Here is a 15,435-nt window from a genome sequence, read left to right as displayed (position 1 = left end):
AGCCTCCCATTATGTAAATCTCGTCCAATAGGATGACGGAAATACCAAGAGGATAACCTTGGAACTTTGGAAATGATGTGACGTCAGGTGATCTTATCGAGAAATCCATTAATCAGCGACGCTTATCAATCCGGCATCCCCCCGAGGTTGGACTTCCCACCTGGGCAGACATTCACCTCACTATGACTGATCGGTCGGTCTCATGAATTACCAGACCATCAGTATGGACAGAAATGCCTCCAAGCAGCGCCACCGGACTGTGGAAAGGTCATCCTTGGATCAGCCGCGTACAGATCCGATCGATGATCCGACGCCAGACCACCAAGCTCCCGCCACATCCCCTCAGAGCTTCACTCCGCGCTCACTTCTCGTCGGTCTTATTATCGGTGCCCTTGTTACATTCTCCAATACCTACTTCGGTCTGCAGACAGGATGGATCAGCACAATGGCCATGCCCTCGGCCTTGATTGGCTTTTCGGTCTTCAAGGTTCTATCCAAATACTTGTCCTTCCCCTTCACACCAGTTGAGAATGTCTTGATACAAACGGTTGCTGGTGCAGTGGGAACGATGCCCCTTGGATGCGGTTTCGTTGGCGTCATCCCTGCTTTGGAGTTCCTGATGAATCCTGGTGAAGATGGGCCTAAAGGCGATGGTGGAGAAGGCGAAGGAGGTCCTTTGAAACTTGGCTTCTGGAAGTTGGTTATTTGGAGTCTGGGAGTCTGTCTCTTCGGTGTTGTATTTGCGGTCCCACTACGAAAAGAGGTCATTGTTCGAGAGAAGTTGCGGTTCCCCAGTGGTACTGCCTCGGCGTTGATGCTCAAGGTTTTGCATGGTTCTGGGAAAAACGAGAAGGTTATAGCACCAGACAGCTCACGCGAAGGGCTTCTGAGTACGGAGGCCGAAGCAGCGGGACAATCGCAAGAAGACACAGGCCTCTTGAAGGATGGCGATGCTGAAGACCAAGCTTCCAAAGAGCAAGATTGGCGCTCAAAGATGCGCATCTTAATTGGATCATTTACAGTGTCGGGTGTATATGTGAATACCTCCAAATTCGACGTTGAGTTATCTATGCTAACAAAATTAGACCCTTTTCTCCTACTTCGTCCCTCTAGCCCGTACTATCCCTCTGTTTGGCGTGGACATGGCGAACAAATGGCTATGGACCCTTAACCCGTCACCCGCATATATTGGTCAAGGTATAATTATGGGCCCGTCAACGTGCATGCATATGCTTTTCGGGGCAGTCTTAGGGTGGGGCGTTCTATCACCGCTGGCTAAGACCCGCGGCTGGGCTCCCGGCCCGGTTAAGAACTGGGAAAGTGGCAGCCAAGCATGGATTGTCTGGATATCACTAGCCATCATGCTTGCCGACTCACTTGTTAGCCTTGGATGGCTGGTGTTAAAGCCCATCGTGAATCGCTCTCCAGGATGGATAGCCCGCCTCCGATCCACTGGCGCTGGTCAGTGGATTGCACTTCGGCTGCAATCTTCTCAGCACTCATATATCAACTACTCCGCTTTGGAGTCAGAGCCTCGTATTTCGTCCCACGAAGATGATGATGACCACCACAGACTTATGACTATAAGCAAAGAGGAAGAGGAAGAGGAAGATGCACCACCATCTCAACTCATCTCAACTCGCACGGTTGTGATTCTCCTTCCCTGACTCTCCTCCTGAATGTCGTGTGCATGCACTTTGTCTTCGGTGAAATCATTTCCCCTTTTTCTATCGACATTAGCGACTCTGCTGGCAGTGCTCTTATCCATTATGGGTGTCCGGGCTCTTGGAGAGACCGACCTCAACCCAGTTTCGGGTATCAGCAAGCTGACACAGCTGCTCTTTTCACTCGCCACGCCAGCATCCCATTTCTCCAGACGCACCGCACTCGTGACCAACCTGCTCGCGGGTGCAGTATCCGAGTCAGGAGCTCTGCAAGCCGGTGATATGATGCAAGATCTAAAGACCGGTCATCTACTCGGCGCAAGCCCCAAGGCCCAATTCTATGGCCAGATAATCGGCAGTCTTGTGGGCGCAGTTCTATCAACTGCCGTATACAAATTGTACGTGAACGTCTATGAGATCCCAAGCGAAATGTTCCGGACACCTACCGCATATATCTGGATTTTCACTGCTCGCCTTGTGACTGGTCAAGGGCTGCCCGAAATGGCTGGACAAGTCTCTATCATTGCTGGTATCGTGTGGGCGTTCCTTACCGCACTGAGGATCGCAGCTGCCTCCCCAGCCTTTGCGCGCAACGGGAAACCACCCCCTTGGAGATCTTGGGTCCCCGGCGGTATTGCTGTTGCCGTTGGTATCTTTAACGAGCCTTCATTTACCCTGGCGAGAGCTATCGGTGGTATCGTTGCATGGTGGTGGTCGCGCAAGCACGCTGAATCAAGGACCGACCAAATAGTGGCTGACGGCAATGCCACTATCATGGGATCTTCTATAGAGACTGAGTTGCAGGATGGTCAGAGATCATCAACGTCAACCGAGCAGGCATCTGAAAAAGAAGATTCCGCCTCCTCGACTGTCGTCGTCCTTGCCTCCGGCCTCATTTTGGGCGAAGGTATCATGAGCATTGTGAATCTTCTTCTTGCAAGTGGACGCGTTCCACATCTCTGATCAGGAGAGGATACGATAAAATGTGGTAAGATGCTCTCGTTGCCGTATAAACTTTGCATTTCTTATGATTGAAAGACGTATTGGATTTAGAGATGATATTTTTGGGCGATTTTAATTGAATTTCGGGTCATTTTTCGGGGTATTTATGATTTAAAATCTACTGCCACTTACTTATCATTGCCTGTGTTATGTTTCCGCTGACTTCGGATTGATCCTATTCCAACATATCCAGAGCTTTCTCAGAAGGTTATGCCCTACAAGTGCAGTTGAGAAATATAGGAAAGGTCCGTGGTATCACAAACCACGTCATGAATCTGGCGAAACAACAACCTTGGTCTAAGGGCTTAACATCCTTTACGCTTTATATTTAAGTCGAGCCCATCATTTCTCAGTTCTATAGTAAACCAAAAGAGCCCTAGTAAGTGCCCGCACGCCCCAGGCCGGCCCCGGCCGATAATCCAGGGCCGATAATCCGAGAAATCCGAGAAACATCTATTATTCGGGATTAACAAGCAGAAATCACTATCTCCGAGACGTAGATGGACTCTAAATTCCAAATTGATCCCTTTCGCCATCGACAATATTGACAATCGTATTCTGAGGCCATCCGAGGCTTGCTCCGACATCGGCATCGGCATCTACATCGATTTGCCGAAGCGGCATCCTGCTACATATGAATCCTTGTTCATGAGAGTAGCAATCCGCACTCTACGGCATTGAACCCATTTATGGCCCGCATGTGGCCCAAGGGCAGTCTTATGAATGTACAAGCCAAGGCCGAGAAGGATCCTACATCTCTTGATCCGGCATATCTCGTCAAGTGGGATCAGGACGATGTATCGAATCCTCAGAATTGGAACCCCAGGTACAAATGGTGGGTGACATTCCAGTTGGGCATGCTTGCGTTGGCGGGTAGTCTCGGGTCAAGCATCACCACGCCGGCCGATGACACCATCGCGAAGTATACCGGCGTGAGCAGCGATGTTGCCGTATTGGACGTGTCCCTGTATCTGTAAGTGAAGGCGAAAGTGATACACTAGAAGTAATGCTAATAGTAATACCAGTCTTGGTTTCGTCTTCGGGCCTATCATCTGGGCTCCTCTGTCAGAAATCTGGGGCAGAAGAATCAGCATGCTCCCCGCCGTCTTTTGTCTAGCATTATTCTCCATCGGCACTGGCGTAAGCACAAATGCAGCCTCGGTGTTTGTGACACGGTTTTTCGCAGGATTCTTTGGATCTGCCCCCATTAGCAATGTCACCGCGGCACTAGGTGATATCTGGAGTAAAGAGACGCGCGGGACTGCAATCAGCCTATATGCAGTGGCTGTGAACGGCGGCCCGGCGCTAGGTCCGGTGATCGGCGCAGCGCTCTTGTTGAATCCTCATCTGGGCTGGCGGTGGACTGCATACATCCATGCAATCTGGGTCTTTGTTATTTTCACATTGACCTTCTTCTGTTTGCCAGAGGTATACCCGCTGGTACTACTCAAGCGCAAAGCACAGCGACTTCGGAAAGACACTAATGATTCGAGGTTTTATCATCCTCATGAGCATTTGAAACTCGACGTCAAATCCGTTCTTACGAAGCAGCTTGCCCGCCCATTGAGAATGCTGCTCACTGAGCCGATTGTCACTTGTATTGCTTTCTATGCTTCCTTTGTTTATGGTGTTATGTACCTAACTCTTGAGGTATTTCCAATTGCATTCCAGCAATCTCGAGGTTGGAATCATCTTGTCGGCTCTTTGCCGTTCCTGGGATTATTGATTGGTGTCATATCCTCGGTGGGTCTCAATATCTGGAACCAACATCGCTATAACCGAATATCCAGTGAGGCGAATGGAAAAGCAGTGCCCGAAGCACGACTTCCGCCCATGGCATTTGGGGCGGTGTTCTTTGTTGTAGGGCTCTTCTGGTTTGCTTGGACTGCGGAACCACCTCACCACTGGATCCTGCCGTGCCTGGCTGCTGTCTTTATAGGAATTGGGTTCAACTGCATTTTCCAACAGTGTTTGAACTTTTTGATTGATGTATATAAGATCTATGCGGCTAGCTCAACAGCGGCTGTTACGTTTCTTCGAAGTTTGCTCGCTGCCGGACTTCCCTTGACGGCGAAACCGATGATCAGGGCTTTGGGGATTGGGCCTGCTGTTTCCATTGTTGGAGCTGTGGCTGCGGTGCTATTGCCAGTACCCTTCTTGTTTATGAAGTATGGCCCAAAGCTGCGGGGATTATCAAAGCTTGCGCCTGATGATTCCTAAGATCGCTCCCTCATCCATATATTCATCTCCAGGAAGGGTTTTGGTGTACCATTTGGGGAGTGAACTGTTATTCCTATCCTAATCCCTATATCCAGTCTCACTGGTCCAATCATATAGTCTGCGCTATTGACTCCGAATGTACTTCTAGTCTTTTGTATCACTTCAAGATAATATCCAAAAATCGATCATTGCATGCTCTATATATGCGTGTTCGCTTTCTTCAAAAATGCCAAAAATAAAATATAACCAAAGCATCTTCCAACATGAGACGAAACAATCCTTATAATTCAATCGACACTACCAAAACTGACCAGGTACTGGTTGATCATCTGTGTTAGCATTCAAAGAATCAATCTCAACTCTTATCATAATTTTGTAGGACTTATACCAAATGACTATTCGAGAGATACTTCTCGTACCTCTGGGGAGGGCTGAGATGAGAAGGATGGCAGCTGCTTTGCCCAACGTTGTACCGAGGAATTCGTAATACTCAGTAGTGCCACGTTCGAGCTTTTCGCATGCGTCGCCGTCCGTAGAATCTATGTAGCGTCCACGTCTGGGGTAGAGTGTACGCCTGATATACGCTGCAGTCCGCTCATTGACGACGTGGGTAAACATAATATACTTCAAAGTGTCCATGGGGTAGTCCACTGTATACACAGCCCTGGCGATTTCATTCCACTGAACGTTATCGTACCGGAAAATGGAGTTGGCAACAAGAAGACCCGGTCCGACCGTGTGTTGGTACGCATTCTCAAGATACCTAGTGTTATGGTCAGCCAGGACCTGTGCGTCCCTGACTGCGTTCCGGAAGGTTGACACACGGTACATAGGGCCGGTAGGGAGTCCCGTCGTCTCGGGTTCGCCTCCAAACATAAGATCGCCCAGTTCTTCGTGATAAGCTTCTGGGCACCGGAAGCGATCTTCTTCTGAAGATTCGTTCAGAAAGTAGTCTATATCTTGGTTTGCCGGGGCAATATTGCAGCCTGGTGCGTTTGGGTCTTCTAACCAAGCTTGTAGTTGAGCTCCTGTTGTTCTGTATTGGTTGAGTGTCGCTGCGGAAGGCGTGTCATACAAGTCATCCGACGTGTTGAAGGGGACGAACTGGAACCGCCAACTGGTGCAATACTTGATGGTCCTGGAAAGACTAGTTCAGTTGATGGTCCTGGAAAGACTAGTTCAGGACCGGTAGGTAATTCTACTTCCTGTTCCTGCTCACTCTGGTCCCACCCAAGATGCGGCTTAGAAGAGGGATGTAGACTCGACAGCTGATCTAGGTCCTCAGCGTGCTGGAACCCCGGCGTCCCAGATGAGCTGGCAGGCGGGTCCTGCCAGAGGCTCCCTTGTACAAGTTGAGCCTCATACTGGGCCGCAGATGAGGAGTATTGTTCGATTGGATCCTGATACGGGGCCGCAGGTGAGGATGCTCGTTCAATTGATTCCTGAGATTGGGCCGCAGGCGAGGATGCTTGTTCAATTTGACCCCGAGACCGGCCAGCCGAGGATGACAACTGACCGATCCACAAGATATCACCGGATGACTCACTTGAACCTTCATCGGAACGCTCAGCTGGTAGGAGCGGATAACTAGAAGCGTAGGACAATAAATCTTCGAGGGGGTAGTTCAATAATTCATCGCCAGTATCGGCATCTGGAATGTCAATATCGTCGTGAAATCCGGGGCAGAGGTATGCTCGCTTCTTTCATTATCATCGGCATCATCCATATCGACATCTTCCATTTCATCGTCCCTGATCTCGTTAATATCGATATCACTCAGTTCAGGCGTGATGCCCGTGTGAGAATCATCTCTTGACGGTGGGAGTGGGGGGTATTCCTCGTCACTAATGTTACCTTGATTGTCGCTGACGCTACCTTCATTGTCGCTGACGGCCTCTTGCTGAGGTTTAGCAGGCTTTGTGGGTTTAGCAGGCTTTGTAGGTTTAACAGGCTTTGTGGGTTTAGCAGGCTTTGGAGCTTGACCTGGCTTTGGGGCTTGACCTGGCTTTGGGGCTTGACCTGGCTTTGGGGATTGACCTGGCTTTGGCGATTGGGCTGGCCTCGGGGCCACTTCAGCTAGGGGGAGTGCTGGTGAATCCGAGTCAACGTTGCGGTTGCGGCGGTTGCGGCGGCGGCGTCCTCCAAAGCACTTTCTCATTGTGCGGGCGAAACGCTTCATTGTTATGGTTGAGGTAAAGTATATAACAATTGGATTGATAGGAAAAGTTGGAATAAAATATACCGTTGGTATGACTTGTTGTATTGTGGTTGCTGAATGATGTTACAATGAAGAGCAATAGACAGACCCAGGCGAAGTTATATACCTTTTGCCAATGCCTCTGTTTTTGCTTAACTTGGGCCCGACTCCTAGTTCTTGGAAAGATGAAACATCACGAAAATAGGGTCGGCTGAAATAAGACTAAGTATAACAAAGGAGGCGAGGATCTGAACAATGGAGACAAGTGCATAGAGAAGTGTTTCAAAGGCCGGGATAGAGAGACTCGAGCTTGAGTTGACAATAAGGACGACTAATTTGGGAAATCCAAGGATAGAACAAGGAACGGACAAAGGGAAGTTTTAACAATGTTCGTCCAATTACACTTGCCAGTCTGAAGTAATAAAGGTCTTATCAAAGAATAGGGCTGAAACGCCGACCATGTCCAGCTAGTTCCTCCAAAACAATGTAGTCTGCTATCCTCAAATATCTAAGCAATGAAGACAGTGCATTGTTCAAGAACAAGCAAAAGCTAATATTAAGTCGCTCCTCAAAGAGCGAATCAACAATGCCCAGGTGTAGATAACCAGGAAATTAGATGGTCAAAGAGCACTCTATCTGTAGATCTTCAAGATATCCACGGATACTCTCGTTTGACCAAGTCCTCCAAATCACGAAGCGACTTCTCTGGTGTTTTGGAAGACCACAGTTCAGCAATTAGCTCCCCAGCTTTCTTTCGATTATCCGGAGGCTCAGCTGTGATTGAGAGACCACGAATCCGAGACATACACAGGAGACGTCGTCTCATGAGTATTTCATCATATTCAGCCTTACTTTGCTGGAGTTGTTCGATCAGAGTTTTGATAGACTGTGTCTTCTCATCCAGGCTTTTATCCAACTTCATATCGTACTCGTCTAGCCAAGCTGCGCATGGCTCAAACAAAGAATGGAATGTTGAGCACAAAAGCTCTCTCAGTTCCTGTTTCTTGTCTTCGTCCTCCCGCAAAAATTTGGCAGGGTGGAACGCTGCGACGCAATGTATATAATGATTCTCGAAACTGAAGCCGGACACTATTTGGCGCTTGGCACGGTCCATTCTTGAGCACAGTTTCTGAAGCATACCATGGTCGAATGAACCCCAGCGCTCATGCCATAAAGGGCGAAAGCATTGACAAGAGAGGATAGTATGTAGCTTGAACCCTCGAATAAAGTCAAGGGTCAGTTTGAACATTTCGGGAATAACTTTATCGCGCTCAGCAGGGTGTCCATCCAACCATTCGTCGGTCAGCATGGGGAATAAATCCATAATGATTACATCGTCAAGTCCAAGACCGATCTTATCTAGGACATCTTCCAGCCGCGTTAGGGTTGGAGTTTGATCGACCATCTCATCGAATGGAAGGAGGTCATTCTTTGGATTCAAAAGCAAGATACAGGGAAAGTGCGATTCCCGCATAGTAGTCTTCGGAAATTTTCGAATCGTTCAATCGGCCAGTCATGTTTTAAACAGAGTTCCTTTGCTCTGTCGAAAAAGGGATGTTTTGAATCAACTCGCTCGGGGGTTTGTTGTGCGGCAAGCGCAGGCTGGAGTGTACTTTCTATAAACTCGTCCAGCATGGACTCGTCGTTTGCAGGGCCAGAATATGTGCTGACTCTCAGACGAATCAATTCAGCACTCAGAATTTCACCGTTGACAAGCTCATCTCTGCCGGCGGCCATTTTGATCGTACTTTGTGATTTTGTCTAATATCACGCCGAAGATATGTACTAAAAGTGAACACCCAATGTTTAGCCGGCTGCGCAGGACGAAGAGAAATAAAAGGTGTCATATTCCTAGAGTCAGAGTTTAATATGCGTGTCAGTGAAGATATGAAGATATCATGATGGTGTATATATGGAACCGGTCTACATGTTAACAGTTGAAGAGGGCTATAATGTGAGAGATATAATTCAAGCTGAGTTGTCGGAGACAAGGATCAACAGGTACAGGTCAGACCACTTAGCCCGGGTGAATAGTCCGATGGAGGTTTTATTAATAAAAAAAATGATTCCATGGCGGGAAGTTCGTCTATTTAGGCAAGCCGCGTGTGAAGCCAGTCGGGTGCCGCTGACGTCCTCAGTATATTAATTGGGATCCGAGGGCTGAACTCCCCTGTTCCTGACAGTACATACATATTATTTATTTATCCTATTATATGTACATATACTCCGTACGCACCGGAATATTTCTCACCTGAGCCTCAATAGGCGATTGCCTTTACATCCGGTGTAACATTTCCCATTCAGTCGGGTCAATGCGTATTTTGGCGATTCTGGCGATTTTGGCTTATTTGGCGTTGGCACATGTCATAGTAACAAAGACGAGAGTCCGTTCTCATTGGCCTAGAACTTTCGCTTTGAGGGTATCCCATCTGATTTGCTGACGGATGGTTGCATCGGTCTTGGCTGGCTTGGCCGTGTCTTTTGCTATCCAACCGAATGGCGTTTTTCCAACACTCCATTATCTATCGGCAGTGGCAGTGGCAGTGCCGAGGGATGCAATCAGTAAGTGCTCGGATAAAGACGGAAAAGATATAACCTAGGCAAAATATACCAAGTACCAGATGTACCAGATGTACCAGATATACCCAATATGGCAGTATCAGCCCGTTCCTTTCGAGGCTTACGCCATGTCAAGCCATGATGCCGCCAAGCGATGACTACCTCAACTCGTAAATTATTTCCTTTTTCCTCAAACGAATCGAACAAAGCGGTAAAATTACCATCGAACTCGATGAATATGGTTTAGCGTTGGACTCTCGACCAGTCACAATTCACCAAATCCGCCCCCAAATGTGTCTCCATGGAACTTCTCCCATCCCCGCGTCGCCCGACGCCTTCCCCGTATCTTGGCCAGCCCCAGACACCTGGAGATTACCCCGGTCATCTCGGATTACCGCTTTTGTCAATCCGGGGGAATCTGAAAGGTGTATATAACCCGCTGATCGGCATTTTTATCATGTTGTTTCGCTTCGATCTTCTTTGCATGTTTGGACATCATGTTCGGCATTCCGAAGTTCTTTGGCTGGAGAGGCCGGTCTCTCAACCTGGCTATCAGTTCCCTTGGTAGTCTTGATTTCTTGTACGATACTATTCATCTATTCATCTATTCAATTATTTGCTTTGCAACTAACCCAGCTAGGCTTTTCGGTTATGATCAAGGTGTCACGGGTGGTCTTCTAGACCTGCCCTCTTTCATCAAATACTTCCCCGCTATCAATCCTCTAGATCCAGCTATCCAAGCAGATGAGTTCCAGCCCATCCGGTCGCAGCGCAGTTTGAACCAAGGCATTGCTGTCGCATCGTACAATCTGGGATGTTTCATGGGTGCTGTCTTGACTATTTTCATCGGTAATCCGCTCGGTCGACGAAGAACTATCTTTTGCGGCTGTATGATCATGGCTACTGGCGCTCTCTTGCAATGTACCTCGTATTCTCTGCCTCATTTCATTGTCGGTCGAATTGTCACTGGTGTCGGCAATGGCATGAATACAAGTACCGTACCAACATGGCAGTCCGAGTCATCAAAAGCCCACGATCGTGGTAAGATGGTGATGATCGAGGGTATGCTGATCACGGGAGGTATCACTCTTAGCTACTGGATTAACTACGGTGAGTTGAACATATATTCGATATAAAATCCTGCAATTACTGATGCCCGGAATTAGGCATGTCATTCATCGGAGAGAAAGAGGTCGCCTGGCGGTTCCCTCTAGCTTTCCAGATTATCTTCGCCGTCATCATTTTCTGCTCCATTCTCAATCTGCCCGAGTCTCCACGTTGGCTTGTCATGCAAGGTCGCACCGATGAGGCTTTGGAGATTCTCGAGTGTCTCAATGAGAAATCTCGGGATGACCCCTACATCAAGAACGAGCTCATCTCTATCGAGGAAACTGTCAAGGAAATGAACAAGGGCACTTACAAGAGTCTGTTCAAGATGAGCGAGTACCGAGAATTCCATCGTGTGGCCCTCGCCTACGTCAACCAAATGTTCCAGCAGATCTCCGGAATTAATCTGATCACCTACTACGTGAGATGCCTTCACCACCGAGATGCTAGCCCTATACTAATAAATTCATCAGGCGCCTTCACTGTACGGCCAGATTGGTCTTGGAGAAGGAAATCTTCCAAAGTTGTTGGCAGCTTGCAACGGCACGGAGTATCTGATGGCAGCATTCATCCCTATTTTCATCATTGAGAAAGTTGGACGTCGTCCACTGATGTTGTTCGGCGTATGTCTCCCTCACCCCCATTGATATCCCAACTAACAAAGAATAAACCAGGCCGCCGGAATGTCAATTTCAATGGCCGTCCTAGCCGGTTCAAACTACCGCTTGACCCACCTAGGCGACAGCAGCGCCGGTATCGCACAGGCCGTATTCCTTTTCGTCTTCAACACCTTCTTCGCCATCGGTTGGCTCGGAATGACCTGGCTGTACCCAGCCGAAATCGTGCCCCTGCGAATCCGTGCTCCAACTAACGCACTCGCCACCAGCGCTAACTGGATCTTCAACTTCATGGTCGTGATGATCACGCCTGTTGCATTCGCGAATATCGGATACAAGACCTATGTCATCTTCGCTGTCATGTGAGCTCTAACCCCGCATTAACCCTAAGCAGCTCAACTAACAACCGACAGTAACGCGTTCATGTTCCCCTGTGTTTACTTCTTCTTCCCTGAGACTCGCTACCGTTCCTGGAAGAGATGGATGCCATCTTCAAGAAGTCTACCAATGTCTTCAATGCCGTCACCATCTCCGTTAAGGAACCTTATCGCTATGATAAGCACGGTGAGCTTAGACCGGAGTACGTTGAGGAGGCTCTGCGCCATGCTAGCACGGATGTGCACATTGCCGGTGGGAAGTTCGAGAGTGATGAGAGTGGTACTGAGGTTAAGGCTTGAGTGCTAGAAGATAGGGTTCGTTGTGTATGTTGGTGGATCTCGTTTATACCCGTAGTGCTGGTGTGATTTGATTACTGTATCTTTTCTGTGTTTCTTATGGCTTTTAGATGTAAAGGGAGGTTAATCGCAGACTTCTTGCGTCGAATTTGATTAATGGTCACATATCTAGTTATGTTATTGTACATGTCACTACCATAGCCCGAAAATAAATATTCAAGGTTACTCCTGAGGGGGACGAGCCATGCATCTGATATTCGGTGCTCACTCCTATCGGATACATAATGCACGCTAGCAAGGTCACAGAAGAACATCTATCGATGGAAATGGTAATATTCGTGAATAAATTCTACATAGCTATGTAAACTATATGTGGTGGAACAAGTTGAAGGATCCGGGTATTCCAGCTCATCTCAGCGTGACACGCATATCATTCGAGATCCGATGTAAAACAGCGAACTCGAGGAAAAATGCTTGCGACTTCGAATCGAAGAGAAATAGAAAGAAAAAGAAAAGGCTGTGAAACAACGGAAATAAAAATAGAGGCCAAAGAAAAAAAAGGTAGGTACGTCCGCCCTTTTGTTACATTACATGGATGCCAGTGGAAATACAGACAAGACGGCATCCAGAACACTGACGGAAGACTGAGAAGATGAAAGCGAAAAGACGGATGAAATGATTCAGATGCGGAGATATGCACTCAGCGCAAAGCATAGATTCAAGGATTGTTCGTTCGTCACGGACGCGAGGGTGTAAGGGGATATCAAGATCGAGGCGAAAAATGGGGTCATATTAGGCAAGCTCAATTCCGTCCAGCGGGGCCACTGACGCGGCAGTGGGAATGCCTATATTCTGCACAAGACGGAGACTCTATGCAGAGGTGAGGGTCATTCAATTAAGCGTCCTGGGTGGGGACGGGCTTTCGCGAGATCGAGCCGGACGGAGAAGTCGGCGGGGAAGTCGGGAGAGCTGGAAGCTCGCTGGTGGGTGCAGGTGAAGGTGCAGCTAAGGGACTTGGCATTGGCGGCGCAGCCGGAGCAGATGCAGGAGCGGCTGGAGGACTCGAAACTTGTGGCGCATCAGGTGCGGGGGCAGGGGCAGGGGCAGGAGCGGCAGCAGCTAATGGGCTTGAAACTGCAGGCGCAGCGGGCGCTGCCATGGGCGGAGCGACGTTGCTGGCACTATTGCTGCGTTGGCGTTGGTTGACAGGCATGACAGGCCGCTGCATCCCAGGAGCTCCGTATGGACCGGGGCTCATCGAGCGCGGGCCGGGCCGGGGGCCAGGAGACATAGAGCGAGGCATTCCGCCGGGTCCGGGGGACATTGAACGAGGACCGGGCATTCCGCCAGGTCCAGGAGACATTGAGCGTGGGACAGGTCGCCCTCCTGGTCCCGGAGACATCGAACGAGGGCCGGGAGACATTGAGCGGGGAACGGGCATTCCACCAGGTCCCGGAGACATTGAGCGAGGCACAGGCATACCTCCAGGTCCAGGCGACATGGAGCGGGGAACTGGAGGGAATTGGACAGCAGATCCCGGGCCGGGGTAAGGGCGAGGAGGCGGAGGTCCAGAGAAGCCAGCGCCACCGGGGGATCTTGGGCGAGCATCCTGAGGATAGAATCTTGGGCCGGGCGGACCGGCGGGCATCATTGGACGACCGTCAGGGCCCATGATAGGTGGGCCGCGAGAGCCGGGAGAGCCAGGGGGAGGACGCGCGCGAGGCATCACAGGACGAGCCGAGAGGCAAGAGCGTGGGGCAACTCCTTGCTGGGGGCCATTAAGGCGCGTACAGAGAGCCCACCCATCGTCATACTCATGAAGCAAGCGCACAAGCGCTCCAGCGCGGAGTCCAAGCTCGTCCTCCATAGAGGGGTTGAAATCCAGTTGCACACGGTAAACATTGTTAGGAGGTGGTGGGCCAGCAGCCATGACGCCGGCTGCGCCTGCAGCTCCTGCGGCACCGAAGCCGGCAGCAACAGGCGAGACAGCAGTGGCATCGGTAGGAACAGTCGCAGATTGGGTCGAGCCAGTGGGGGAATGGCCGCGTGATTCGGCGGAATGGTAGCGGTCAGAGTCATTGGACGCTCGTGACGAAGCAGCAGCACCTGCTGCAACACCTACGGCTCCGGCACCAACTGCGGCAGCTGCGACGGTTGGTACAGAAGGTCCAGGGGCCGATTCGGACGGTCCAGTAGCTGATTCGGCAACCGAAGGCGCGGGCTGGGTGACAGGGGTGGTGGCTGGGCTGAAAGGATTGACAGGGTCGCTGAAGGGGTCGGACTTGCTCCCAGCAGACTTGGGCGGAGTAGGAGGCGGCGTGTCACCAGTGAGGTTACGGGAGGCGACGGCGGCCGATCCAGCTGCAGCACCTGCAACAGCAGCGGTGGCTGGGGTCAAACCTGTGGAAGAACCAGCAGTGGCTGGGTTCAAGGCACCGCTGCCGCTCAGATCAGGCGCGAATTGAGTGACAGGACGAACATTAAGCTGCGGGGGCGTCGAAGGAGTCTGCGGCTTGGAAGGAGGAGGAGGCGGGAAAGCAGCCGCGGTACCCTCTGGCAGGCCTTCACCACCGAAGGTCTTCTCATTCTCCAGCTGATATCCCTCCTGACTTCTCTTCTTCTTGCGGATAAAGAAGAAAATCAGCGCAGCGATCACACCCACGCCGAAGATGACACCGATGGCCACACCAGCCTTCGCGCCACCAGTCATACCCTCAGAATTGGTAGTTCCAAGAGCAGTGGATGAGGCCGATGCGACAGAGTCTTTGCTCGATCCGGTGGAGGTTGCCGTGATCAGATCATTGACATCCTGGGAAGACGCCGAGGTGGAGGATGCCGAGGTCACAAAAGAGGTTGTCGTGATAGGAGCTTCCGACTCACTAGAAGTGGTGGTTGCTTTCTTAGTCTCGGTGGTCTCCGCTTTAGTTTCCTGGGTGGTGTGGGCCACGGTCTCTTTGGTGGTAGTGGGTTCCTCCTTGGTCTTGGTTGTAGTCGCCTCATCCGTATTTTTGGTCTCGGTTGTTTGTTCCTTGGTCCTTGTTGGCGCGCTGACAGGATCACCAACACCAGCATTTGCTTTCGTCGCAGTCTTGTGTTCGGCGCCGGTTACATAACCTCCCACCTCGCCTTCGAAGTCCGGATCCATAGTCTTGTAGACAATCACGACATCGGCTCGCTCCTCGAGGACTCCTCGTTCCTCAACATTTCCTCGCTCCTCTGGTTCCTCCACATTGCGTCCATGGTTGTGGTGCGCATGCCCGTGCATGTTGTCGACTTCACTATCCTAGGATATGGTGAAGGGGAGGGAGGGAGATCCAGAGCGGGTATTGCTCCTAAAGAGAGGGATAAGCCCAGATTCCTAGGTGAGGGATGGCCGAGAATCCGCGTGTCTGCGT

The 15,435-nt window shown here is 50.3% G+C and overlaps 7 protein-coding genes across 7 annotated transcripts; 4 read left to right on the top strand and 3 right to left on the bottom strand.

Moving 5' to 3' along the window:
* Positions 1-223: 223 nt before the first annotated feature.
* On the top strand, positions 224-1,667 carry N7519_011503 (OPT family oligopeptide transporter; the record flags this gene model as incomplete). Its single annotated transcript, XM_057298276.1, has 2 exons — positions 224-1,030; positions 1,086-1,667. The coding sequence occupies 2 exons, from the start codon at positions 224-226 to the stop codon at positions 1,665-1,667; spliced, it is 1,389 nt and encodes a 462-aa protein (XP_057146158.1).
* A 12-nt stretch (positions 1,668-1,679) lies between these two features.
* Positions 1,680-3,347, top strand: N7519_011502 (Oligopeptide transporter OPT superfamily; the record flags this gene model as incomplete). Its single annotated transcript, XM_057298275.1, has 2 exons — positions 1,680-2,612; positions 3,144-3,347. The coding sequence occupies 2 exons, from the start codon at positions 1,680-1,682 to the stop codon at positions 3,345-3,347; spliced, it is 1,137 nt and encodes a 378-aa protein (XP_057146157.1).
* Positions 3,348-3,355: 8 nt separating this feature from the next.
* Positions 3,356-4,886, top strand: N7519_011501 (MFS transporter; the record flags this gene model as incomplete). The annotated part of the gene is made up of 2 exons (XM_057298274.1): positions 3,356-3,639; positions 3,692-4,886. 2 exons carry the CDS (start codon positions 3,356-3,358, stop codon positions 4,884-4,886), a joined length of 1,479 nt encoding a protein of 492 aa, XP_057146156.1.
* A 297-nt stretch (positions 4,887-5,183) lies between these two features.
* N7519_011500 (uncharacterized protein) lies at positions 5,184-7,065 on the bottom strand (the record flags this gene model as incomplete). The annotated part of the gene is made up of 4 exons (XM_057298273.1): positions 5,184-5,203; positions 5,306-6,024; positions 6,117-6,537; positions 6,741-7,065. The coding sequence occupies 4 exons, from the start codon at positions 7,063-7,065 to the stop codon at positions 5,184-5,186; spliced, it is 1,485 nt and encodes a 494-aa protein (XP_057146155.1).
* A 664-nt stretch (positions 7,066-7,729) lies between these two features.
* On the bottom strand, positions 7,730-8,820 carry N7519_011499 (uncharacterized protein; the record flags this gene model as incomplete). The annotated part of the gene is made up of 2 exons (XM_057298272.1): positions 7,730-8,512; positions 8,536-8,820. The coding sequence occupies 2 exons, from the start codon at positions 8,818-8,820 to the stop codon at positions 7,730-7,732; spliced, it is 1,068 nt and encodes a 355-aa protein (XP_057146154.1).
* Positions 8,821-10,139: 1,319 nt separating this feature from the next.
* On the top strand, positions 10,140-12,043 carry N7519_011498 (uncharacterized protein; the record flags this gene model as incomplete). The annotated part of the gene is given in 7 exon segments (XM_057298271.1): positions 10,140-10,222; positions 10,283-10,752; positions 10,809-11,170; positions 11,223-11,372; positions 11,424-11,728; positions 11,780-11,832; positions 11,844-12,043. 7 exon segments carry the CDS (start codon positions 10,140-10,142, stop codon positions 12,041-12,043), a joined length of 1,623 nt encoding a protein of 540 aa, XP_057146153.1.
* An 892-nt stretch (positions 12,044-12,935) lies between these two features.
* N7519_011497 (SH3 domain protein) lies at positions 12,936-15,305 on the bottom strand (the record flags this gene model as incomplete). The annotated part of the gene is made up of 1 exon (XM_057298270.1): positions 12,936-15,305. The coding sequence occupies one exon, from the start codon at positions 15,303-15,305 to the stop codon at positions 12,936-12,938; it is 2,370 nt and encodes a 789-aa protein (XP_057146152.1).
* Between the last annotated feature and the right edge of the window lie 130 nt (positions 15,306-15,435).

This window comes from Penicillium mononematosum (genome assembly GCF_028829835.1).
Source record: "Penicillium mononematosum strain IBT 11891 chromosome Unknown utg000005l:1.0-9366267.0:1.0-9372171.0, whole genome shotgun sequence".
NCBI classification, from domain to species: domain Eukaryota; kingdom Fungi; phylum Ascomycota; class Eurotiomycetes; order Eurotiales; family Aspergillaceae; genus Penicillium; species Penicillium mononematosum.
Note: the sequence above shows the minus strand (reverse complement) of the source record. Positions and strands in the feature narration are given on the sequence as shown.